Source organism: Synchiropus splendidus, chromosome 1, assembly GCF_027744825.2.
Source record: "Synchiropus splendidus isolate RoL2022-P1 chromosome 1, RoL_Sspl_1.0, whole genome shotgun sequence".
Lineage (NCBI taxonomy): Eukaryota > Metazoa > Chordata > Actinopteri > Syngnathiformes > Callionymidae > Synchiropus > Synchiropus splendidus.
The window spans coordinates 45,877,456-45,904,993 of record NC_071334.1 but is presented as its reverse complement, the minus strand read 5'-3'; the positions used below and the strand labels follow the sequence as shown (position 1 = coordinate 45,904,993).

Below are 27,538 nucleotides of genomic sequence, written 5' to 3'. Positions count from 1 at the left end.
ACTCTGAGCAGGAGAGTTTGGTCAGAAAGCTGTCCATGCCACAGGCTGAGGTGTCTGGCCGCATGAACCAAACGCCAACATGAAGAACTGCCCCTCTCTGACCGACCACAAACTTAACCCCCTGCCCTGATCCATCCTGTGTTTGACTGGCTCAGACTGAAGCAGATGTTTTGGTTGTTCTTTCTTTTCAGTTTTCAAGTGCTTGATTCTTTGTTTGCCCTTTTCTCTGCACCATTTCCTGATAAAATCAAGTGAAGTCAGTCCAGGAGAACAGCACTATTTTGACTCCTGCCTCGACTCAGACTGGATCAAAATAAACACAAATCCATGATTCAAATACGTCAAGGGGAGATTGATTTACTTTGTTGGGTCGACAAAACAATGTGTTTGTGTCAGGAGACTGAGCCCAGCCATCGTAAATCAAACGCTCCTTCAGTATTTGTGAATGTTTGTTGGGGCCTCTCCATCTCACAAGGTTGTCTCCTCCCTCGTTGTCCTCTCTTCAGTTCACTTTTCAGTCAATTGAACACATTTGTTATTATGTGTGTCACATACATTTCTGTGAAATGAGATGTTAGCTGAAGACATGGGCCTTCACAACATGCTGAATTATTAATAATGTCATAAATCCATCCCCAAACAGTGTAAAAACACCTCTAGGATGCTCTTGTTGTAATGTTTTCATTCAAAGAAATCTTAATCTGAACCACCACATGGTTACAGTTCAATTAGAAAACATTGTATCTTGAAAAACAATAAATATTGGTGTATGTGTCATATAATTCAAATAATTTTAAAGATATTTACATTAATAGACACACGCCGTGCAGGAGATTTACTCTTCAGTAATATTGGTCAGGAAAGAATTCATCATGGTTTAGCCTCCAGCTCTAAAATAAAATATGTGGAGCTTTAGATCACGTCACAAGGGCTACATCATTTGTTACATTTTTTTAAAAAATTACATCTCACTGTGCTTGGCAGCCCACGATGAATGAAGTTAAAAAAAGTGAAAAACCATGTTAGGAGTGTTGATCCAAACATTGTCCCGCCCCACTGAAATGAAATATGGTACTGTATTTGTTCTGAGCCCCGGACTTTACGAGGAGAAGGACAACTTTATGGCATGAAAAGAACCTTGTATGTATCAAATATATAAGTGTGTGTGTGCATGTGTGCATTCACGCAGACCTTCACCAGTGTCTGCCCACATTCACACACACGATATTTGACACACACACTCACACACACACACACTTGTTTGTGTGATGCGCGTGTGTGCGAGTTTCACGTTTTTTTCTATATTGGGTTGTTATTGTTTTGTGGCAGTGTTGGGTGCTGCTGCGCAGACAGTGGAGGCTGAGGCTGAGGAGGAGGAGGAGGAGGAGGAGGAAGGGGAGGTGCTGGATAGACACAGATGTCTGTTGGCCCTGGCAGCGCTGCGACACGCCAAGTGGTTCCAGGTCGGCACCCATTCACTTCCTGTCTTCCTGCCCGATGCTTTTTGCAGCTTTGCTCTCACTGAAATTCAAACCGATTGAAGTGATCAATAAAACCGTTCTGATCTGTTATGGTCTCATCAAAAGGCTACAAAAGCATTGGGCCTGTGATTTCCGTTTGGCTACTACATGATCCTTCCTGCTGTGTACAGTTGGTCAATGCTTCCCTTTGACTCTTGCCATCCCCTTTGCCATCTGACCTCACTAACATTCACATGGTTTGGGGGTATTTTTATAGAGGATCCAGAAGTGAAGTGAATATACACCGTCATAACTGCTGACTCTCGGTGGGGAGATTAGGTAGTTTAAGAACATAATTATGATGGGATAATGTGTAAGCGGGCTGTTATCTGTGTTTGCACGAGTATCACCGCTCCTCCGCTGATTTTTTATTTTTTTTTCCCTTCTCCATCTCACCCCCTCCTCTACTCTCGTCTTGATTCCTCTTCTCAGGCTCGAGTCAACGGACTCAAATCCTGCGTTATTGTTCTCAGGATACTCAGAGACATGTGCAATAGACATCCCACCTGGGAGCCTCTTAAGGGCTGGGTAAGCCATACACAACCGTCACGTGTTCCGAGGTCAAACTGCTTTGATGAAAAACTCTTCACAAGCCCAAGTTTTTGTCACTCGACTGTGATGTTATGAGCAAAGTGGATCACGTTAATGGAATGTGCCAGCTACCTAGGGCTTAACTAACAATTATTTTCGTTGGTGACTAATCTCTTTATTATTTTTTCGATTAGTCGATAAATTGCGATTACGTTTGTTTGGACCTATTTTGAATTTCTGTTGAACCTTAAGTTGCTTAAATCATCTCAATGTGACACTCAAACACCATACATTATTGAACAAGTATATTAAAATAATGACACATAACCGAAGAACATGTATCAACCCTGTGAAGCACAGACCATGAAACAGTTGACAGAGAGCTCCAGTTCTTTAAAACAGAGGTCTTTATTGGTCCTTAAGAAGAATTTAAAATCATCAATATTCATACATGTATCTCATATAAAATATCCACCTCAAAAGGTCTTATTTGAATAACAATCTAAAACGATGTGTTCAGTGTCGATCCCCAGTTCAGTTCTGGTTATTATTATCAGGAGGAGAGACACTGAGGACACTTCACTACATGTGATGTGACCTGTGTGACATCATTCAAAACAAATCAATCTCCTCTTACAAATTCGCTCCGTGCTAACCGACATGCTAGCTGTTAGCTCGAGGGTGTGTGGCGTCACAGGTCAAACTTGGAAAACACTTTCATCATTCTACTATGGTGTCGGAGGGTTTGATCATCCTTGAGACACGTCCTCGATGTCCATCCTGATGACGCATCAACGCACAGATTTTGACGTCGACGAATTTTCGTTATCGATGACGCCAACCAATCGTTGCAGCCCTACAGTTACCACCAGCTCATACAGTATATAGCGTGTTAGCGAGTCTGTGTGTTTGAAGACATCGACATACACAGATCACATACATGTAACACAAACTCTTGGAAAAACTTAAGATTTTATTTTAGCAGCAACTGCATTTCACCTCATGGTTGCGTGAAGGTACTATAGGTGTGCATTTTGGCTGTTTCCAGACCAGACAGATTTATTGCGACTTCTGGATGGTCAGTTCCGGGGCTGTATTCTAACAGTCTTCCTGTGCTGCTGACCTCAGTCCTCTTTGCTCGCGATGTGAGGGCTAGAAGACGGGGTACATGTATATGTGAGCTGTGATCCTAGGCTGGGTCCAGGCAGGTCGACACGCACCAATAAAGCCCTGATGTGCCTGGCTCAATATGTCTGCTTCCCTCATCCATTTTAGCTGATAGGAATAGTCCACAAATAGGAGTCAGATCTCCATGAGGAAATTGTTAGACCTTTCGAGATCAGTGGCATAGATGTTGAGGCCAGTTTAGCGCTGACATGGACAGAGCCATTAGAAAACTAGCTCTGCTTTACACATGTGTATTAGCGGGTAACAAATTGCCAGTCGACCCAGCTGCTCTCATTTCAGCATCATTATAGGAATGTCATACAACCACATGAAGTCTTGACGTCAAGCTCCAATGCTTAGTTTCCATACGTCTGAAACACTCTGCAGCTGACTTCATTCAGCCCAGGCAAAGTTCAACCTTGAGCTAAGTGGCTCTTTTCTTCACCCCTTAATGAATGTGTGTGTGTGTGATGTGTGTGCTCACGCAGCCATTAGAGCTCATCTGCGAAAAGGCCATCGCCACCTGCAACAGACCTCTGGGAGCGGGAGAAGCTTTACGACGAGTCATGGAATGTTTAGCCTCGGGCATTCTGCTGCCAGGTACGGCCTCACTCACCAGCAGTCACCATATTGCATCTGGGAGACTTACATTCATGTTGTCCAGTGAAGTGTAAAGGGACATAAATATGAGACATTCACTGGAGCCTTCAAGTGAAATGATTCTTCTCAGGTTGTGGTTCTACTGTTGATGTTGGTGTCACTTTGTTGCCCCTCCCGCAGGAGGCCCAGGTTTACACGACCCGTGCGAGAAAGAGCCAACAAACACACTGGCCAACCTGACCGACCAGCAGGCTGAGACCATTACCTCCAGTGCACAGGTACACACACGCACACACACAAACACACATCAACGTGTCAGGAGCAAGCGTGGCACAGCGACTCCCTGCAGAGTCCCACAGAATGTGTTGCTGAATTTTAATGACGGGCTGCTGCCATCACAAGTCATAAATCCATCCTCAAGACCCAGAGGAGAGTATTTTGCTGCCCTGGCTGTGTGTATCCGTACAGTATGTGTGTGTTGGCTGTCATTTCACTCACACACACACACACTCTCTGTCTGGCTCTCGCCTGAGCGGGGCAGCTTTGGAGCTTCATGGCTTAGTGAATCTTGCCGTCCATTTCCTTTGAAGACAGGCAGGACGCCGCTGGAATGTCAATGTGGATAATTGTATTGGAGCAGATACAAGAGCAGATAGTGGCGAGGAGGGCCTCCTGTCAATGAGCTACACCCAGGCTCATGAATATCCCGAACTCCACCTCCCTAATGAATTCATATTAGCAACGCCACCGCGGGCTGCTCTCCATCTCTTTGTGGGAAGCAGTGGAGGGAGGACGATCAATTAGCACTGCTGAGCATCTCCAGATCATATCGACATACTAATAGTTTTCCACTTGTTTCAGCATATTTATGATCAAGTGTGATGCAAAGGCACATGATGGATTTTAGGTGGCTCCTCCTGACACACAGCTGCTGGTGTTCCGTACACCCAATTCAAGCCGGGAACGTATACTGCATGCCCAGCTCAGGGTCCTTTTTTTTTCCATCTGCAAATGTGTTTTCCCCAAAGCTGTAGATCTGGTGTGGAGGGGTCACGTCAGTGCCTGGCCTGGAAAAACTAAATACACGCTTCTCAGACATCACAAACATATGTTGCACTTCTACCCTGACAACCTCTCTCGATTTACTCTTTGGATAAAATGTCACCAAAGCACTCGGCTAGACATGTGTGAAACACGTTTTTAAACACCACTATATTTCAGACGCTTGGCTCTTTCCCCTTGTGTCCACAACAATTCGGACTCTGTCTTAAAATGGCGTAAACTCAACACTCTGTTCAGAACAATGACACAGAGGATCACGTTCTCCTGTGGGTTAAGGACTTTGCTTGCATAAAATGGGAACAATGGGATATTTGGAACCTTAAACGTGGATATCACTATCACAGTGACACCATTAGCTAAGCTAAATTAACTAAATATGATTGTTGATTTGTTGAGTAGTATCTGTCCTCACTGCAGACTAGTCAGTTGACTAGTCAAAGTTTGAAACCATCCTATTAAAGTAGTCACGGACGGTTTAATGAGCCAACGCGTCACGCCATCATCGCTCTCTTTTGTGCACATGTGCCACATATTGCTGATGCTCCGGGACCACTGCCACCCAAGAACATCTATGGAAACACTCCGTGATATACACATCAAACACTGTTAGCTTTCCAACAGGTCCACCTTGCACCAAGTGGATTCCAACGCTCATGGTTTACTGCAGAGTTTTTAAGTTACGGTGGCTCATTGAAGACATCACGACTTTCTTCCACATTGACTGGCAAGTTGAGAAGGTTGAGTTGAGTTTTATTTCCAGACTAGAATCATATAAGATTTGAAGTGTACACTGATAACCACATTTTTGACTTAATAGTACTTCAAAAAATCATGCACACACTTGAAATAAAATGTGAGTCGGAGATACGTTTTCTTGCCTTGATTTTTAGTAACTGTAATGGTGTTTTGCGCAAGTATTTAATGCTCCATGAGACAGTGCATCTCATATGCCAACAAGACTGTGACTAGTTCACTATGAAAACAGCTCAAGTCCTCATGTGGCCTCTGTGTTTCCCTCACAGCACGCTCTCAGGCTCATGGCCTTCGGTCAGCTCTACAAGGTGTTGGAAATGGAGCCGCTCCCCTCCAACAAGCCCTCACAGAAATATCCCTGGGCTGACAAAGAAGGTTTGTGTGTCTTCATTCCTTAACGTCTGGCTCCTGCCCTCCTTCCACCTTTCACACAATCATGCTGCTGCATTCCTTCCTTCAACTATTTGGGTCAGTCTCAACAGAGGTTGGCCTTCAAAATGACCTTTTTCCATCTTGCCGTGGAGCTCCGAGCAATCTGTCGATATTCTAGACAGGTTGAGCAACAAGACTTCAGCAAAAGAGAAACGTTTTTATATCTGCTCGGACAAGAGGGATCTGCTTCTGTGCATTTCCGTTCAAGACTTTCATATGTTGTTACATCACATTTGAAGCTTGCGAGGTTTATTCCCACCTGGGTGTTTGTGCGCAGCGCAGGGTGCAGCTACTTCCCCTCCAAAGTTTGAAACCATTCTTTGTGAATTTGCATAAATACCTGGAGGACTCATTAGTGTGCTGAACTCCCTGCCAGGTTTAGGTCTGAAGAGGCCGTACGAGGATGGAACAATGGACGACAAGGACCTCATCAAGAAAATGAAGAGGAATCTAAGAAAAGGTACAATAATGAGAAGGAAGAAGCAGCCCTGTCTGCTGCTCTTTCAGCTCCATCCATTTCATTATTGCACTTGAAGCTTCCTCTCTGTCTCATTATTTCACTGCTAAACGCTCGGGAACAGGTAGTTGCACTGACACATCAGGTTCTGTTGAATTTAGTTGTTAACGCTGACCATTTTAAAGATGCACACAACTCTCTTGAATGTACAACCAGTCAGATGTGTCAATACTGTTCCTTCACCACCGTTTCTTACACATATCAAGGAATGTCTGGGAAGCAAACAATAGATTAATGAAAGTGCCTTCTTGCAACTAACAACACAATAATGTCTTATAATATTCAGTTAATAAAATATATTGCTCAAAATGTTAAAACTACGTGATCAATTAAATTTGTCTTACTCAAAAAACAAAAAAATCATTCAAAGTTACCTGTTAAGCTTCTGTGTGATGACTTTTGAAGTTTCTACTTTTAGGTATTAAGGTAGTAAACATAAAAGTGAAATAAAGTTGTAACACGACAATTTTCATAGGTGTTTGATCATGTGATCATGAGATCTCTAAATGGCAAATTTAAACAGCACTATTCTCCATACAGATATATGGTACTGTAACCCCAGAACTGTGTACCATAAGGAACATTGCAGTGAACGGCAGCACGCTGTTTCCCTCATCTATTTATTCTGTCTTCCTGCTTCCCAGCCGATTTACATCCCTCGGTTTCAGATCAATGCTGTTCGATCGTGAGCGTTTTAGTAGGCCAACCAACCATCCCAGGATTTTCTCCTCACAAAGTGAGGATGAAACTGGATGATGGGAGGGGAGAATCTAGAGGAGAGTCTAAACTATCAAAAATCAAAAAACATGAAAAGCAACACAGGCATGAGTTTAAAACAATAAGCAAAATAAAGCAGCACAGCCTTTGTTTGATATCCTTTTATAAACCAAGTAACTTAACCATGTCAGATAGAAAAAAGCACTTGATTCAATAGCACCACTTTTAAAACACCAATCCACCTTAAATCAGGAAGAGCATACACCACTATCTGCTCTTTATAGGTCAAACTCAATCACATTTCTCCGAACATTATCGCCATTTTATATTTCCTGCTGCAAAAGTTGTACAGAGCTTCATATCACATCACGCTCACTTTCAAGCTTTGTTCAACAAATGCTCAGTTTTGGTCTCATCTAACAAGTCAAAGACATGTCCTCATGATACAAAGGAACTGGTGAAGGGTAAAACAGCAACCAAGTCACAAGCAGCAGATGTAGGGTGTAATTTTACCCCAAACTTGTATTATTTCAAGTAGAGAAATCAGATGTCGGTTATCAGGCCCAGGGACAGACAAAAATAGGATTGGTGCCTAGTGGAACTAAATAAGGATGAATATGTTGTGTATGTCTGTACTTCAGAGCTCATTTACACATGACTTCGTTGTGGCACAGTGGTTAGAGCGCGTCTCTCAGGAAGGTTGTCGGTTTACGTCTGGCTTAAATCAGCAATCCAAAACTGTGGCGTGGGCCTGTACACAGTGCAGGTCGGGGAATGATGAATGAATGTGTATTTCATTCTCCTCTAGCATGTATTACAGGACAAGCTTTATGGCCAGCTCATTTGTTACATTGCATTGAAAAGGAGCAGAGTGTAGAGCAATTTTCAGAGCAATCTTCTGCCTCTCAGTGTGGTTCTAGCATATGGTTGGTAGCGGTTCCCTCGTCTTCTCTGCTCCTCCGCATCAGGCGTTAGTTACCCTCCACTTCCAGAATAAACACTGACATGCAAGTGGTGCTAAAAATCTATCAAAACCTCACAATGACTCGGTGAAACACTCTTCACACAACTGAAATTGTCCTGCCATTATGTTCTCCTGGCTTCCTCAGTCCTGGACAGCAAAGCCATAGACTCCAACCAGCCAATGAATGCCCTCATGCGACTGAACCAGATCCGGCCGGGGCTGCAGTACCGCCTGCTGTCGCAGTCGGGTCCAGTTCACGCTCCAGTCTTCACCATGTCCGTGGACCTGGATGGGACCATTTACGAAGCATCCGGTTCCTCCAAGAAGACGGCCAAACTACACGTAGCAGTGAAGGTGAGAAACCGATGGAGCGTCTCTGTTCCGCCACGCTACCTTAATATGTCTGTGCCTCCCTGAATTCTGACTGTCAGGGTGTGTGTTTGTGTGCGGACGAGTGGAGGTGGCAAATCCATGTAATCCCATAGTGCTGGTGAACAAAGAGGCACTCTGGAGCACAGAGCCGGAATAATCCGTTATCGGGTCCTTTCCCATAAAAGGCTCTTCCCTTTCTCTCTGTGCTTCACCTGTGATCCTTCGTTCCCTGCCACTGCCCCTCTCCATTGTCTGCTCTCTCCCACACTGGCTCCGAAACCTCAGAACCTGAAATATATCCAAGCATCTGGGTCAGCACAGAGCAGTGTGCTTTATCTTCCACCAGCATGTTGTTGAGGACCACAATACATCCCTTTGTCCTGGTTATGACCATTCATGGATTATACCTCCTGCTCAACTGGGTGCTGCAACTCTGTCATCATTACCTTCTAGGTTCTCCAGGCGATGGGCTACCCAACGGGTTTCGACTCAGATCTGGACCCAATGAGTTCAGATGAGAAGTCAGATGGAGAAGGAAAGAGCGAGTCGTCGACCACCTCAAGCAATAACGCAACACACTCCACAGACTCCAACACACTGGAGGTGAGACGCTCTTCCGTCCACAGCGTCGGCCTCCCTCATCTGACACCAATGCACTGTAGCTGCTGCCAGTGACGCAGTGAAGGAAAGAAGACAAGTAAATTGAACAGGGTGAAGATTTGGAAATGTTAGAGGTCGACTTAAATCCATCGACTGACCTGAATGCATGTTATCCAACTGTTTATGGAGCCAACCGCTCTCTCTTTGCCGAGTTCCTTCTCAGCAGCAGCAGGTCGATAGAGACGTTTTACGGAGCCCAATATGTCTTCAGAGATCATGAGCGTGCAATGGTTTCAGCAATAGACAGCCCTCAGTGCACCTGCATTCCACAGGATCCTGAAATGAACCGTGTGTCACCCAAGAGTCTTTATCCACTGCCAGTCTGTCTGACACTTGACTTGACCCCCATCCAGGTGAGAACTCAGGGCCCCATACTCACGGCGAGTGGGAAGAACCCCGTGATGGAGCTGAACGAGAAGAGACGAGGACTCAAGTACGAGCTCATCTCTGAAAGTGGAGGAAGCCATGACAAACGCTTTGTGATGGAGGTGAGAGCTTCATGCACACACTGCGCCTGGAAACCACTTTATGAAGGACACACTCACACTCGGCGTGACACGTTCTGCTTCATAACCGCATTACAGAGGACATGACAAACAACCGTGGTGGTGAAGGATTTCAGTTAGAGAAGTTCACGTGTGCAGTGGGCAGATTGACACACACACACACGCACAGTCGATCAGTCAGCCAGGGCCTGGCGCAGGTCTGCTGTTTTCCGACATGGCTGGTCGCTCCATCGCTCTGCTGATTGATTGGTTCTCCTGGCTGACAGCAGGCCGTCGCTAAACATGCGGCGCTGATCGGAGCAGCTCGCGGGCCAAATGACTCACAAGGGACTTTGGGAAACAGTATGTCAGCCATAAGGTTGAGGCCAATTTAGATCTATTTGTTCCTCTTGAATTTTACTTTGTACTATTTGTTGTGTATGTTCATTTGTGTCACATTACAGCGGCTGTCATCAGTGTTCTCAAACAATTAGGGATTTGAATTTTTGAAAACCACAAAGAATTTATTCTTTGTTTTTCACCCGGGGTGCCGCAGCACACGAGTGTGCCGTGAGAGAGTGTCAGGTGTGCTGCGGGAAAATGATCCAGTTTCACCTCATGTGTCCGGAGATAGAGGTGGAGGATATGATGACATTAGATCATGACAATTAGAAGGTGTTGAGGAGCAACCAAGGTGAGGAGATCACATGGGTTCACTGACATTCTTTCTCTCCACTCTACTGTAGAGCTACAGTGTGTTGATGCGCTGATCTGTCCGTCAGTCAAAGCAGCGCTGCTGTGGTGCGCGGCGCTCCTCTTCCCACACACTCACAGCCAAGAAGCCGCTCACATGCGCAACTTCCAGCTGTTTTTGAACCTGATGCGCCTCTAACTTGACCACACACTTTCACCACAGAACCATGGAGGGAGGGATCCTTGTCGCACCCGCGACGCCAAAGACTGTCTGCACCGCAGAGCTAACAGAGCTCACGGCTAATGTGACGTCTCACTTCAAAACTTTATTGATACTCATGGACTGTCAAAGTTTGCTTTGTGGTTTAAAAGTTGGTGAAAAACTAAATACACAACAAAATAAATTCGCTCCAAAATGTGAAGAGAGAAAGAATAATTGTTTTATGAAGCAAGTTCAGGCAAAGAATGCTAAGGGTTTGTCTGGAAACTCAAAACTACAATAAAATAATGCAAAAGAGAAGTAATAAAATCCAAACAGTTATTTAAAGTAAGTAACTAAATAAATAAATCATGATATATTTAGCCATATTACCCGCCCCTTTCTGAACACATTTGAAACAAACACATTTACAGCTATTTGTTTCTGCCAATATCCTGGCAAAATAACAAGCGAGTGTCAGTAGCTACAGTTCTCCACAAATGAATAGAGATTTTCTATAGGACTGTAAGCACAAGTGCGCTTTGGCCGAGGTTCCTTTGGTGGTGTGACCCGGGATTCTTTCTATGAACCAAGGGTGCCGTGGCTAGAAAAAGGTTGAACAACACTGCTTTACATTACTAAAAACAAAGCAAAAAAATTGAAAGTCAGTTATTTAAGGGCTTCTTAAATTATTTAGCAAAACCAAATTGTTCTGACGCTGAACATGGAGGTTACCACCATTTTTTATGTGTGTGCACCAGGTGGAGGTGGATGGGCAGAAGTTTCGTGGGGCTGGCCCCAACAAGAAGGTTGCGAAGGCCAGTGCGGCTCTAGCTGCTCTCGAGAAACTGTTCTCTGGCCCAAATGCAGCATCTGCCAAGAAGAAGAAAATCCTGCCTCAGGTGAGAAGGCCGAGCCATTGAACGGCCCCAAATGTTCAGACTCAAGTGTAAGTAGCTGTAATTGGTCCATGTAGCTTAACACAGATCAATATGTGTTTAATATGTTTCCCAACCAGATCAATAGAGGACCTCGCATGAGTTCACACTTGCTCTGTGGGATGAGCTCTGTATCACTGACCATGACTCTCATTGAGTTTGAATCAGAGTAGAGAGTGAGGGGTTGAAGTTTTCATACTGAAACACTGAGAACAAATGCTGTGTGTCCAGACTAAAGGAGCGCTGGCCGCTGCAGCCGCCGCCTCGGCAGTAGCAGCTCAGGTAGCCAGAGGAAGAGGAAGGGCCACTCTGGCACGAGGAGCCTTCGTCAGTGCAGCAGCGCCTGGATACGTCACCGCAGGTAGCAGTTTCTTCTCAACTGAACGTCAAAGCCTTTTCTCTTTCGTCTTTTTATAGCAAGTCAGCTCTCTTCATCCAACGCACTGTGACAGCTCTTTTGTGTTTTACAGTCAAACAACATGAACTTACACAGTTTCACAAAAAAGAGAATGTCGATCAGTTTAACTAAAGGCATGAAGTTTATAATAGTTATCATTTATTATTAAACGTCACATTAAGATGTGAAAGTAATAACGTCTATCAATATGATCAGCTGAACAGAAAGACATTTTTCAATTTCCATTTTATTTCTGTCTTGGTTTAACCACTTTTTAGGAGAGCCATTTTATGTGAGCCATACGATATGAGCTTCAGATATGAGCATAAGTATTGTTTGTTCTATCGTGATCCAGGTGTCACACAAAGGCATTTTACCATCCTATGTCTTCAATTGAGTCATAATGCATAGATTTATGTCTTAACAATATCCTAAACTGGATGGTAGAAGTCATATCCGTTGTTTAATTGGAGATTTACAGAATTTAGACTCACATTTTCAAGTGTTATGTGGTAATAAATCTCACCTTCAAGTTACTAGCTAGCTAGCACTGCTATTGAATAGCTAAGCTAGCAAGTATAGTATTCAGTTTCATGCGCATGAAATGGAGCATCTACAAAAGGCACCACTGCAGTAGACAGACCCTCCGCCTCCCCTTTGACCGATCAAAACGAAAACAGAAGGAACTGAATCTATGAGTGCTGATATCAGTTAACAGCCAGCAAATCATCTTCCATTCATTCACTTGCCTTAATGGGGTCGCAGCAGCCACTCACACTTGCAGTGCTCGCAGACAATTTAGTTTTGGACGTGGGAGGAGAATCGGAGCACAACGTGGTCCACTCATCCGACTGTGTCAGGCCGCACACGCGCACACAATCCCAGCCACCACAGTGCTGAAGAGCCCGTTGTGACTTTAACCCTCTCACCTCCTCCCAGCAGGTTTCGGGACGCCATACGGCTACAGTCCAGCTGCAGCAGCTGCTCCTGCATACGGTTCGTGACTATCATTGATTTGCTCTGGCTGTCTGGGTATTGCTTCCACTCAACTTGTCGGATCTCTAACTGCCCGTCATCCTTCGCACTCACGTAACCATCTCCATCAAATGATCTGCAGCTCCCTCTGGTCTTTTCCTGCTCACACGCTCCCCACTTTCTCACTGCTTCTTTAACTTGGTCTCGTATTTACTGCAACTGTTTCCAAGAGCGGCAGGAGTTTGTTACCCAAGTTCTGCTTTGGTTAGCTGTTGACAAGTTTAGGCGACTGGCTCTGGTCTTGTCCAGTCTGAGCTGTGTTTGGAAGAGACGATTGAAAATGCAGTAGACGATCTTAGACTTCACACGTTGTAGATGTAGTAGTTTCTCCAGCTTCATCTGTCACGTCAACAAAAGCAACCCAGTGCACGGTGTGTTTGCCTGCAGCCGGACGCTTGAATGGCTGTAATGTTCAGAGAGGAAGTGCTGCACAACTCTGATGAGAAGTCGCAGGCGCCGTCATGAAGTGCCGCTCAGTTTCACTGTTTACGATGGAACGTGCAGGTCTTAGCTTAAGTCCCTGACCAACACACACTGCACCATCTGATCATATCAGACCACGAAGCAGTCCAGTGTGACTTTTCTCTCTTTTTTTTTTTTTTTTTTTTTTTGGTTACTCTTAGGGGCTTTTCACACTGCGGATTTTGTCTTGGGTGGCCTGAGTTTAGACAACATGCAGATCATTTGGGCTCCAAATATGAGAAGAGAATAAAACACGTTGGCTGCATTATCTTCTGATGACCTCTTGAAACTACGGTCACAGAACATGGACTGAAATGTCACTGCTTTTTCAGTGGACTTTCAAAGTCTATTCCAGCCCCGTCAGCCAGCTCCAAATTCCCTACATGGAATCTCTCTACGTGGAAGTGGTGCTTTCACCTCTAACACAAATGAAACAGAAGGACCTCTTCATCTGCCCATTTTTACTAGGGACTTGGATGCACATGTTGTACAACCTTTTGCACAATCTTCAGTCAAACAGCACAAACAACAGTGACATCAGTGGTGACGGACACTGAGTGCTGGACTTATTGGAGGCAAGCTTTCAGTCGTGGTCCTCAAACTTGTGTCATGCATTTTGCTGACACTGTCTCAGATATTTGTGAGTCCATGATCTGTGATAGTACACTGAAATAAATGTGTTGGGTCTGTTGAATGAAGGCATGGAAAGTTTTCTTGGGGACTCAGCGGCTCTGCCTTTATTTAACACAAAAAATACTCCAGCAGGCTTTTAGCCTGGGGGGCATCTGAACTGCAAAACATAAACCACTGGACGCTCAGTATTCTCAGCAGGACACCCTTAAATTCCAGTCATTAGTGCCTGTATAATGCCCAACCCGTAGTATCAAACTGGTGAACATGAAAATGATGTTTCCACCTGGTGTTTTCGTAGTTAGCTTGTAGTAAGGGAAAGAATCATTGTAGAAGTGTGTTTAGTTTGTTTTTTTACAAGTAAGTAACAACTGCAGAGTAGTGCCATTGTGGCAAGCGTCACATCTCTGTTATTTGACTCAGATGTTTGTTTTTATAAAAAGTTATTTTTGTATGAATAGTTGTTTATAGCTTCTTTCTTTTTTTGCAAAGTAAGTTGTTCCGTAAAAGAAGTCGACGATCTAGCGTGTAGGGAGAGGAATTGAGTGGGGGTGGGGTTGTGGCCTGGGGGCGGGGCCTTAGTTTTAAAGTCCTCGGTAAAAGTCTGCATATTAAACTGTACATAGTGATGTGTGTCTCGGTGACCCTTTAGTGCGAGGGAACAGATTAGCCGAGCACTGCAGCCGACTCCATATATAGGGCTCAAATGGGTACGCGATCTCGAAATCCATTGTGGGACGCGGTCACTTTGTTTACATCTGAGATTTACAGGGCATGTATCTCTCGGAGCAGAGCTGAAAATGCAAGGCACAGCAGCCGCTCAGTGAAAAACCGTGGCTTTCACGATGTCGGAATCGTGTTGTTTAAAATCGCAATTTCACTCAGAATATGATAAATAATTCAGCCCTATCACAAACTGGGGCATCTAAGAAAGCCCATTTCAATAGGTTGGTGTCCATGTGCTTCCATTTTGTCGCAACATAGTATAGCAACCTGCTGCTTGAGTCCAGTTTTGCCATTTACTGAATTGGTGACAATAAAAACATTAGTTCTTAATCATAAGCAGTAAATCTCTCCCCCATCAGCAGCGGTCCGTCTCTTCATATGTCCGGCCGGAATGTGCGACTTGAGTTCCGTGAGCAATGGACTTCAGTTTCTTTCGGGATTTTCCCATGAAAAACATGCTGAATACCGACTGTCCACCTCCATGATGCGCTGTGTGTTATCCGTTTTTCTCGATGTTTCCACTTACTTTGAATGTGCTTGGTCACATGAGACTTGATCTTTAAAAAAAAAAGACAATTTTGCTTTCATTTAAGCCGTGGCAGTGCGCCCCACACGTTTACATGTAGGGGAAACCCTGATTCATATCACAAACACACAAACTACCCTTGAACTTAAATCCTCAGAGTTATTGAATCGTTTTCCCCAGTAGGGAAGTAATAGCTTTGTTGGACATGGATCAGTTGTTGGATATGTTTGGACCCTATTTAAAGGCTCTGAACACTCTGATGGCCGTTTGTACAGTGATTTCTGTAACACCAATCTTGTTTATGGATAGAAAGTCTCTGTCCTTGAAGGCAATTCAAGGAAATGCAGAACACTTTTTCCAGTGTTGTCCATGTTGGAATAGAAAGACATATTCATCCTCATAGCCTTTCCTTTAGAGTGAATTGTTCCCAACGCAGAAAAGAAAAAAAAAGTTTACAAAAGCTTAATACGGGTGAAAGACGCGCTCTTGACTCTCCACTTCCCAACTGTAAGCTTTAGTCCTGTTTCCTCTCTTTCTAACTCGCCTGCCGTCGACGCTTTGGCATCTCATGCTGGAAAACAACTAACTGCTTGTAGTAGTTCTGTCAATTTACACAACCTCTTGGTTTAGTACAACTTTGGTCTTTAAAGGTTCAGTCTTTATAACTGTAACTGACACTTATCCCAGCAATCCACCCCTTTAAAGACCTCAGTTGTAATAAACCTCATTTCTCTTTCAATGTTCTTCAACTAAACCCACTTAAACCGCTGCCGGAACCCGGCGTGACGTGCGTCTCCCGTCTTGTCTTCGCATCTTCCGTGGAGGTTTAGTGACGGCCTGATTTTCTCGTGTCTCCCTCCAGGTTTGCCCAAGAGAATGCTTCTGTTGCCTGTCATGAAAGTGCCCGCCTACCCCGTCCCCCACTACCACTTTTTTTAGCAGCACAAACCATCCAGCCGGTTTGAGTCAAGAGACACTTTTTAATTTTATTTTTTTATTAATCGATGAAGGGGACATGTCAAAGACTTCTGTTTCCTAATGGGCTTTATTTCACTTCTCCTGGAAAAGTCTTCTACATTATCCATATAACATTCAGTAGGACATTTACATGTCTGTACAGTGGTGCGTTCAAGTGCTCCTCGGACGGTTGAATGGCTTGTTTCAAACATCATGGCAAATGCACTACTGATTCGGCTTGTACTGCGGTTCTGACTGGTCAACAGATGTTGCAAAAGGCCTTAGGAAATGTCCTGGTGTGTCTTGACTACATTCACACTCCTGATCCAACTACTTAAAGGTCGAAATCTATTTTTTCCCTCATCCTATTGTTAGGGTCCTTGTGGCAGTAACCAGACTACTGTCACTGTGCGAGAAGATGGTTGGTGTCAGGAGTGATACGCGAGCCTTTTGATGGATTTCAAGTTTTATTTTGTTGTTTTCTAATCTGGCAAACACCTGTTTGTCGTCTTCTCCGGCCATTCAAGAGCTCCCCACCGCCACCACTAAGCCCCTCCCATCATCCACCTTTAATGTCTAAATGTTTTTGAACAAACTAATGAAAAGAGCTTCTTATAGATGTGAAATTTAAATCATATAAATGCAGTGATGTACGTGTGGAGCCAGGCCAAAACAAATATTGTTCCTACGAGCCCATGAACGCACCACTAACAGGCTGTGCACGGTGTACTTTATTTTCCCGCCAAAATTCGTTTTACAAATGGGTTTTTGTTTTATTTTCAGGTGAATACAGTACACATTTTTTTTGTATCAATACAATTTTTTTGTATCATTTCTAAAATAACAACTCACTGCAGGTTTATATTTCTTATTAAACTTGAAGGATTTGTACTGTGAATTTTTACTGTTTGTTCAGGCTAAGTTATACATGTATGTGTAAACCTTTTCTTGTTTATTCTTCGCCGAGAGGACAACTTTTACAAAACTTCTTTGTTGAAATTAAGGGAAATATTGTGTGAAGGATGTTCAGGGGAAGTAAATGTTATGAAGACAATGAAATAATAAAGTTAATTTCATATAAAAGATGATGGTGATTGTTTTGAAACAATTGTTTTGGACTTTTAAAATGCATGGAAACAGCTTAGTCTGGCTACTGGAGAGAAATTGGAAGTTCTCTTAGTGGGACCACACAGTGAATAGCTGAGCTAAGCTAAGCATGTAGCCGAGTAGCTCCACCATGACCGTACTGGCGGATGTGCGAGCGTCATCCAAGCAGCGGAAGGAAATAAATTCTTCGTGTGTGTAGCTAGATGTGCAGTGTGTGTGTGTGTTCCTCGGTCTCGGCCGATGAACACAACAAAACTTACATCCGCCGTGTTTTGAAACTCACGACGATGACGCTGATCTGCAGATGTGTAGATTTGACTTCAACTTCCATCAGTTAGTTCTCACAATATATATACATATATACGACAGGTTTCTGAATAAAATTTTATATATCTATCTATATACATATATTATATATATAGTTCACTATGGACCAGTGAACAAATTTGCATTGTGTAATATACAAACATGTAACTGCAACTGTGCCGCCTCCAGTTTTCACTTTCATCTTCATTGTTTGATAGTATCAAAGTTTATTTATCTGGTATTTTCTGGTATTTGAAGATGTTCTCTGCACCAAATTGTGGCCTTTTTTTTCTAAGCCTGCTGCAGAGAGAGTAGGAATAATGAACAGCCACAACAGAATATGTAATACATTTTGAAAATAAATATAGGTTTGGGATTTTTTTCTGGTGGTTGGATCATTGTGACTTGGTCATTTCTAAATGAAAAAGTGTGGTCTGTCCTGTTCTGAAGTATATATGTGCACCTTCGTCTTAACGTTCTCTTGGCTCAAGTTTTCATGAAAATGAACAAGAACACACACTGGTGACGAGGCTTTTTCTGTATCAGGTCATCACTGTGGCAGGCATCTGATGAGGTGTTGGTGTAATATATCCGTCCATTAAAGACTAAAAATGCTTTCCATGCTCACCCCGGAGATAAAAAGCAGTTTATTAATCACTGGCCTGATGAAAAATGTCACTCTTGCTGCTGGCTGATCTCCTCACAGCCATTGTCGGTACAGAGCTCCGAGGCGGAGCGCGACAGGCGAGAAGACAAAGGCGCACCACTGCAGCATTTGTTAGATCCGGCATCTCGCATTCAGCTGCACGATCTCATTACCTCTCATGGATTATTATTTGGCAGCTTTCCCACAGCGATCATCTCCCGCACAAATGGAGGTGTGGTGTGTTTGCTTCATGAGTTACCTGGAGCTTTTGGCGGCAGTGAGATGGAGGGAGAGGAGAGAATGATGGGAGAAGTCCCTTCATAGATCACAGTACTATCAATTACACTGCAATGTGTCTCAGCGTGTTTTATGTTTTTGTTTATCACTGCCTTGACACGTTACCATGATACATAAGTTTCACACCGTCACATCTTCCATCCTGCGAGAGGTGATGTCTCCATGGTTACAGCTCAGAGCTTCGCTCATTGGATGAGAAAACCCCCAAATCCCGAGACACAGCTTCTCCCCATACCCTTTCTCTTGTTTATATTTAATGATTGCAAAATTGAGGTTATGAAAGGGTGAATTATGTCGTGTAGGAATGACATTTACAGTAACATCTTTGTTTTAGTCTCTATAGGACTAATAATATTTCATAGATTTGGTGAAATTCTTTCTGATCTTTCTAGCTTTGATGAAGAATTAAAATCATAAATCTAAGGTAACGCAACGTCATATAACATCATATAATATTATAAAACATAATATAATATCATATAATATAATGTAGATTTTCATAAAACCAGCCCCACCTCAACTGCAGAAGTCTGTCTGTAAAAGCCGAAGCTCTTAAGTGAGATTTCAATCTGCAGTGGTCAGGACGCGTCATCAACAGTAGAAAAACAATAAGGAACGTAAAATAGATCCTACAAAACTGTCGGAATCACTAGGAATATGTGCACTAGTGCAGCGTGGTCCATCCTGATGACTTTCTTCACAACATGTTTACGACCTGAGCAAGCGGTAGCTGCCTGTGCTCCAGAGGTTTGCTGACTCAACAAAAGCAGCCACTTTGGCAGCAGCCCTCTGAACGTAAGAATCTCCATGCACATTAGGTACCAGATGCTCCTGACCGGTACTGTAAGAATAACCATTGCATCTTTCATCTTTGGGTGCTGGGCAGGAGTTTAAGGCCATAGTTGGACCAAAAGGTGAAAAGGCAGGGTCTTACTTCAGCTCCCCACGACTCTGTTTTCCTTCTTTATCAGGTTTATCTCTGTCTGAGTCTTGACTTCCTCCTCTCTGGTCTCATTGTAGGAGGTCTGTTCATCGACAATCCCTTCTACCAGCCACGGACCATCGCTCCATTCATCATCCACTTGGGACCGCAGGATCTTTTCTCTGACTTCTAGAGGTGCCAGGTCTTTGGATTTGAGGCTCACGCTGACTCTGCACAGGAGCCCACGCGTTCATCTGTGCGCACACGTGGCTGCTGCCTTCTTCTCCTCCTCGCCGATGGACTCACACCGCCATAAGGACTTTGTCTGCTGGAGGACCTCACCGCAACACGGGACAACAGCAGCTGGCCACTCTACACAAAAGCAATACTGGGAATTTGGGAGAAGGGTCCGGCTGCGACTGAATGCGCTGCTTTTTCTTATAGCAATACACCTGAACTCCTCTCTTCAAACTTACTTGAGAAGACGTGAATGTTGGAGTTCCTGCGTTGCAATAGCTCATTTTTTGATTGTATATTCATCGTATGTGTGTGTGTGTGTGTGTGTGTGTGTGTGTGTGTGTGTGTGTGTGTGTGTGTGTGTGTGTGTGTGTGTGTGTGTGTGTGTGTGTGTGTGTGTGTGTGTGTGTACACATGTGGCTATAACATGACTATATACACATATATATGTATGTTTCTATAACCACGTGGTGACAATACTATCACTATATTAAAATGTATCTATGTAAATACACTATGAAATATAACATGTTGGTATAAATTATTTTAGAATGATAAAGTGAAATGTATCTGTAATATCACAGTATAGCTTTCTTCCAATTTTATATCCACTGAGCATCGAGAGCTAGTTGTAGGAGACGCAATATTATCTTTATTAATCTGTGCTGGTAGAACTATGACGCGTCCTCTGTTCTTTCTCTACTTTCATGTAACTTTGATGTCGTTCTTCTGAGTCGTTGCTGCCTGGGATTATTGATGTGGGCCACCTCCCTGTCAGAAAGCACAAGTCTCACCGCTGACAAGACCAGCACCAAGTCCATGCTACATTTGCTGCCTGTGTGCGCTCGCGTTTGCTGTTGGTCATGAACCCAAACGCCACCCAGGACGGACGTCTGCTCTGCTGACGTCTGCCGCCAGCCTGATTTTCAGGTGGTGACAGAGATGAGGGGCAAATCTTTAAACTGGTCCCTCAGGTCACTGCAGAAACTCAAGCTATCAAGTGATCCACCTCACCATTCCTGTCACGCTGAGACAGCATTGTTCACAGACCACGCACAGGAGTCAAATCCAACGTATGTTATTTATTCCAATTACGCCACAAGTTGAGTTCACAGCCAAGATGCAAAAGCACTACAGCAGCAGCAAAAGCTCATGCAGCAAAACCTTTAAAAAAAAAAACTGCTAGGCCTCTGTCTCTGTATCCTCAGTCGGGGCAGTAGTGACCGAGTGCACATGCTTCATTCTGCAGTTTCAGTACAAAACACACACCAAGCCAACAGGGCATTTTCACCATATTTCACCATATTTCAATACACCAACTTCCACACACCAGCTTCATTGAGGGAGCTCAGCAGTGGCATGCACAACGCAGCATGGGATGTCTGTTGAAACAGGTTGTTGAAGACCCCAGTCGATTTTATGCAGTGACTTAGTGGAATAAGTGGAACCTTTTGGATGCACCACCATCTCCTTCTTCAGTCAGACTCAGACTTCATTGACTCTGGAGGCTGAGAATAACTTGTCTTCAAGAGAGTTTAGCTATAGATGTGCACATGCTGGCAGGCGATTGGGTGGAAGCCTGTTGAAAAGGGTTTGGCTTTGAACTGACCAAAACTTATTGACTCTTCAGCTTCAGTCCTGAACTGCAGTGGATGGCTGGGGCTGATGTGGCAACAGGGCGAAGTCAGGAGGCTCTGCATTTACACGCACAGATCATAATCCAGCTGTCACTAGTTAATCTGAGCGCTTGTTTTGGGATTATGCCCTCATAGATGCTTCACAGGAAGTCAAGATCCTTACCTTCGCTCCTCACGTGAGGCCATCACGGCAAAAATCACATATGTTGTCGGGTGAGCGTCAAAGAAAAGCGCAACAGGAAGCCCATGACTTTCAAAGAGAAAGTTGCAGAACGTTTAGAGAGAATTGAGTGTGTTCTTGCTACACTGAGTAGTGTTTGGTGTAACGGCATTGGTCATTTCAATGCATGTCACCAACCTTCTCTATCGACCAACACCTTTGTTCAGTTGGGCGCCAACAGCCATCAACTTTTGCTTCTGAAAGTGAATTTTTAGTCAGCCGACGCTCGCCTCTCTCTTTCCCCCTCACAAACAAATCCACCACTTTCCTCCAGTGGGAAATCTCTGTGGAGAGAAAGCGAGGCTGCTGATGGTGAAAATAGCTTTGTCAAACACTCGCTGAGGTATGAAAAAACAAAAAAAAAACCAAGCTTTAATTAGCTGTGCTGCTAATTAAAGAGAAGGCAAACGGCTTCAGATGCTCTCACACGTCTGTGTTAGCCTCAGTATCATGGGAGGACGGAGCTGCTATGGAGCCCTCGTGGGGAGTTCTGTGGGCGATTGTAGGGGCTTCTCAGTGCTTGGATTGATGCGGAGAGGTTTGGATGGAGTTGTTTCACTGGAGGGAGAACAGAAGCGACTGAGTCAAATCACTTGCGTGTCCTCACTTTACCTGACGCAGACTTGAGACCAATAAAATCCACATTTGTGAGGTTGATAGATTTTTAATGAGGAAACAGATGGTGGCTGGATCTGTGGCTCAGACTGGTTTTTGAAGTGAGCTGTGGTTGAAGGGCTGAATTCATAGACTGGTGCCTGAAAAATGAATATACTAAACACTTGTCACGCCAACCAAACAGGTGCATCAGTGGGATGTGCGCCGCATATATTAGTCTTGTGAGGTCTCGGCGCTTTGTCTTGGCTCACTCTTTTCATTTTTGTGTGGCTCATCCTCGTATTTATTGTTAATAATTCTAAATTTACTTCTCGATGTTATTCACAGTTGTGCAAAACAAGCCATGTCAAACAATATTGAATGACATGATGACAACAATCTGGACTAAGAAACACTTTCCGTAGAATTATCAAGGCGACCAAAATAATTTCATCAGTCACCATAAATCTGTAATCTCTCCACATTGCATTACTCTGCAATCTCTGTGGTTGTTTTCTGCTCTCGCTCAGATCAGACAGTCGAAAGATTTGGCTCTTTTTACTCATTCATTCATTGGTTACGGCCCTTTGGCGGGATGCTGCTGCTGCTGCTGATGGCCTCACCCGGTCATATATTTGACATTACTAATACTTTGATGCTTATATCACGCCGTGTACTGCATTACTACCGTCGGAAGACTCTGATACAGTACAGCCCACCTGAGGTTTACCCTAAAGAAGGGGTCAACAGCAGGGTACCAGCCACAAGCTAGAACTTCAGCTACACTGACCACAGCCAGGACAAGGCCGTGGTAGAACTGTGATCTCTGGGAGATTGATTTATTGATCGGTACCTGGAGATCGATGACTTCCTGCTCTTCATTCGAAGCTATTCTTGTTCAGCCCAGAATGGTCAATGCTCCCATGCAAAGGTCATGTCGGCATGTAAACAGATCCAATCCAACTGCAACAGTCTGCGGCCTGGTTGGACTTGAGCGGAGTCCTGTGGTGCCACTGCGCCGCTGCGCTTCGTCCCAGGCTGTTGGATATTTATTATGGGCTAAAAATAAACCTGTCAGGAGAAACAAAATCAAAAGAGCTGCAGTCTCGGTCTGATCACTTGAGCAGGGTTTCATCCTGAAAACAAACTATTCAAAGAAGCAAATGTGTGATAGTTATTGAACGACTGCTGTAGATATTATCTAAATTAATCTTCAATGTTTCACTGCGAATCCTCAGTTCAGTTGGCTGAAAAACTGAAGCATCACTGAGCGGCGCTTTCACATGGCACGATAGGATTGTCGCTTCTGCACAACTGGCAGAATGTTGATGTAGCTCTCCGACGCACAAGGAAAGGATCTGGAATCCACTCGAGACACTGGGCATCTCTGTCCCCTTCAAGGGCCCCTGTTATCCACCTCTGGAGGCAGTTTATCACAAGTCAAACACTTGAACTTGAAGGAACTTAAACGTCTTCATGTTCCCAGAGTGTAAAACCGCCGTCACGTGTCTGCTGGTGTTATCAGGAACACAGAGAGCTATGCGCCGCATTCAAAGTGGACCAATTGATGTAACGATCTTGAGATGCTGATGAAATTTGGAGTCAATGAAAAGAAGTGCTTGAGCGATAATTTGTGCAAAAAGTGCCGTTGTCTTATCTGCGGTTTATTCTCACTAGACAGTGGTTAGTGTTGGCAGCTTCTTTGTTGAGTGGAATCTGGGTAAGTGCTCTACCTACTCTCTCATAAATCCAGAGGCTTGGTGGAGGTGCTGTTGCTTGGTGAGGCGCCACCTAGTGGAAGTTGGGACATCACTGCAGGCAAATAAAAAATAATGTGAGCAACACAGCCCGAGGAAAGTGCAAATGACCTTAATATCATTTTCACAATGTTGCATATATATATTCGCCTTGTGCGTTCGATTCAGTTGCATAGGTCTTAACAGGCCTCCAATGATTATTATTTTGGGACATACACAAGCCATAAAATACAATGTAAACATTTTGCTTTAAATATATGAATGGCTTCATGAATATGTTTAACACTTTAAAAGACGTGTGAATGTATCACAACATCACATCTAGCTCCCTCATCCATCCATTTCTCTCCCTCTGATAGGAGACGTGGTTAGTGTGTGCGGTTTATCTGCGACTGAGCCGGTGGATGGCTTCCGCTTCTTCAGAGAATAGGGGTTACTGTTGTAACCTTCCTTCATTTTGCAATGACTGAGTGCCATATGATTGAAAAGTGAAAAGGAAGGACAAGGATGTTCAAATTACACAAGAATGTGAAGCTTTTTAGCCCAAATTCCAAGTATATATCCTCATGAATTTACAAGTTTGACTTCTCAGAGGTTTGGTGGACAGGAGAAATAGTTTTCACGGTTGCGTGAGAGGACAGAATCATTTCTGACTTATCAACAAATTTTATATGTTTTCATCTTTAAATTCAAGATGCAGGATGATCCCATGAGCCAAACTTCTCTGCTTTTGTTTCTCTTCCAGCTGGTGTAACACACTGTATCAAATGTATATGACGTGTACAGTCGACAACTGTGCAGCAGTTTCAAGAAATAACCTGCAAAAACTCTTCAAATTCCCGTCTTGTCAGGGGGATTGCACCTCTTTCAGTGAACCAGTGAAGCACAACTGACCCCCACATTGTTCTCAGGTCTCCCTGACATGCACATGTATGCAAATACTCACATACAGCTCTGCAAGTACTCAGACACTGAGCACATAAGGAAACACAATTTGCTTGCTCGTCACTGCAGTACACATATGTATTTCACCTGGTGTTTCTGCTTTGGGATTTTGAGCCATGAAGAGGCACAGAAAACCCGGTTGTGATGGAAGTGCTTGGCATTTGTCCTGTAGCATTGTACATAGAGCTTTATGGCCAGGTCTGAAGTAAGAGTGTGTCAAGTGTTGGGGTTTTAGTTGCCATACATAAAATATAAAGGTCAGTCAGGTGGGGCTTGACTTCAGCCACACTATTAACAAACACTTGGAATGTAAAGATTCAAATTTCAGTAGATTCCGCGAGGATTCTGAAGCTTTTGTGACATACATTTAATCCACCTGAGGGGTTTGGAAGTGCAGCACCAACCCAGCCAGCATCAGATAGGAGACGTCTAGACGGCTAGAAAATGTCAAGCCTGCTCTTTAAGAGGAAGCCGTTCAGCTCAGTGCTGCATTATCACAGATATACACAGGCTTAACTGGGACCAGAGTGTTAATGTGCTTGGAAACACAACGGCAGAAGAGTCTAAAAGAGCGATCGGCTCTGCAGAGCAGCAGAAATAGATCCAGATCACGTTTCACCTGCTGAGACCAAGTTAACCAGACTAACTGCTGAACAGATGGTTTTCCAGCCCAGTGCATCCCAGTGTGTGTGTGTATGGGTTAGTGGAAACGGTGAAGAACCCACAGTCATTTGCACAGAGTCATCATGTCACAGTCACACTGAGCATGTCGGGCCAGCAAAAGTCACGACACTTTGGCTGAGAATGTACGTTGTCCTTCTAGTGATTGTAGAGTAGAATGTATTTACTCGTAGAAAGAGTACCTTGCTTTTTTACTGCAGATGCATATATACCTAATGTATACACACACACATATATATATATATATAAATATATATATATATATGTGTGTGTGTGTGTGTGTGTATGTGTATACATTGACACATATATATACATTGACACATATATATGAACCAATATTGTAAAACTTATAGTCTTTTAAATCTCTCAAATTGTTTTAGGTTCATTTCAGCTTTAATGATGCATATTTCTTCCCCTTCTACATTTTACACTTTTTTTATATATATATATATATATTTGGCATTATGGCATACCAGTGACACAATTGTTCCACGTGAATATATTTTGCTTTTTTCTTTTTTGAGAAATACAGGCTGAAGCAAATGTTTGACATGTTGCCAACAAAATATACATATATATAAATAAATAAATAAATTATATATATATATATATCAGGGCAAAATGAAGACAAAAAATAATGGATGATATTTAGGCTGGCTGTGTTATATTGAGTAGCAACATTTATGACATTGATGATGTCTCTGTTCCCCACACAAGCGATGCTTGAGTTGATGAATAAAGTTCAGAAGGTTTTGAGTCTATTACTGAGTGAGTGTTTTTTTCAAAAATACAAATAAATGAAAACCTACACTGGTCCACATGTCCCTTTACAATGTCCAATCCTTCATTTTCACTGTTCCAGCCCATTAAATGCTGGTGGTCCTCACTGCAGAACCAGGTTCCATCCCAGCCAGCAGCTCCACTTCCACTGGGAGCAGGGTTGGACCTTTGGGAGGGGTCAGGTCAGGGGGCGTGGTCGGACCTGGTGGGTCTGTAACAAGCAGGGTGTCCATTAAATCAGGGCCACCATTCTATCTATGTTCGCGTGATGTACATAGCTTCAGTGTTTACACTGAACAATTCAACCGTACACCTTTGTGTAGTGTCCCATGCGCAGGACAGTCCAACACCATGACTACAGTTACACTCTCACATAGCAATTGGTTTCGATCGGTAGCTGTCCTGTCGTGTGAAATCCTCGGAGCCTCAGCTGATGCCAGTTCTAAGTGAGTGATGTTGGTGACGCCACAGCACCATATGTGAGCGCTGCATGTTGCTGCTGCTCTTCTGAGGCCGATGTGGGGTCAGACGGCTCTCCTTCACTCATCATAGTAGCATGACCACAGCCTCAACTGTTTCAGTCCCGCTCCAACACCTGACAGTGCTAAACGTCGCGCCAGAATAGAACCACGCCGTCGGAGCCGCAGGTGATAATTGGCAAGTTTGTCTACATGGAGTTCCAGGACCATGACGCCTGAGCAGTTTGAGCCGTCAATCATCATGAGAGCAGCGTTTCTGACAGCAGAGTCTGAGATCGAGCGACAGCACTCAGGTGCCAATCAAACAGCCCAGCGCACGTCTGTGCAAGTGTTGGATGAAAATGGATTCTTATTGGGGCAAGTGAAACGCCGGGATGGAGAGAGAGGATTGAACTGTGGATTTGGTGGCTATAATTCTGACAAATGGAAACGCTCATTCTTGTCAAACCAGATGGTCTGTCAGACTAACACTGTACTCTACGAAACAAAAACAAAACCTATAAATGGTGGATGGAAATGGAAAGTAGTTTCACTTTTTATCAAGTTGTGACTCCATAAGAATATGGAGAGCAGTATGTGACAAGGAG

The 27,538-nt window shown here is 43.8% G+C and overlaps 1 protein-coding gene across 8 annotated transcripts in view; it reads left to right on the top strand.

Annotated features, from left to right (window-relative positions):
- strbp (spermatid perinuclear RNA binding protein) overlaps positions 1 to 26,440 on the top strand; it is an 88,516-nt gene extending 62,076 nt beyond the window's left edge. For 5 of the 8 annotated variants that reach the window (XM_053854419.1, XM_053854416.1, XM_053854418.1 and 2 more), the window contains exons 7-19: positions 1,330 to 1,463; positions 1,953 to 2,048; positions 3,707 to 3,818; positions 3,999 to 4,096; positions 5,903 to 6,008; positions 6,442 to 6,525; positions 8,409 to 8,617; positions 9,089 to 9,238; positions 9,649 to 9,783; positions 11,434 to 11,574; positions 11,842 to 11,971; positions 12,947 to 13,003; positions 19,720 to 26,440. In XM_053854419.1, coding sequence (XP_053710394.1) covers positions 1,330 to 1,463; positions 1,953 to 2,048; positions 3,707 to 3,818; positions 3,999 to 4,096; positions 5,903 to 6,008; positions 6,442 to 6,525; positions 8,409 to 8,617; positions 9,089 to 9,238; positions 9,649 to 9,783; positions 11,434 to 11,574; positions 11,842 to 11,971; positions 12,947 to 13,003; positions 19,720 to 19,814 — 1,547 coding nt within the window. In that variant the 3' untranslated portion in view covers positions 19,815 to 26,440. Of the gene's footprint in view, positions 1 to 1,329; positions 1,464 to 1,952; positions 2,049 to 3,706; positions 3,819 to 3,998; positions 4,097 to 5,902; positions 6,009 to 6,441; positions 6,526 to 8,408; positions 8,618 to 9,088; positions 9,239 to 9,648; positions 9,784 to 11,433; positions 11,575 to 11,841; positions 11,972 to 12,946; positions 13,004 to 16,248; positions 19,630 to 19,719 lie in introns of those variants that run through there. The other 3 variants (XM_053854420.1, XM_053854422.1, XM_053854421.1) reach the window with 3 other exon arrangements.
- Positions 26,441 to 27,538: the final 1,098 nt, after the last annotated feature.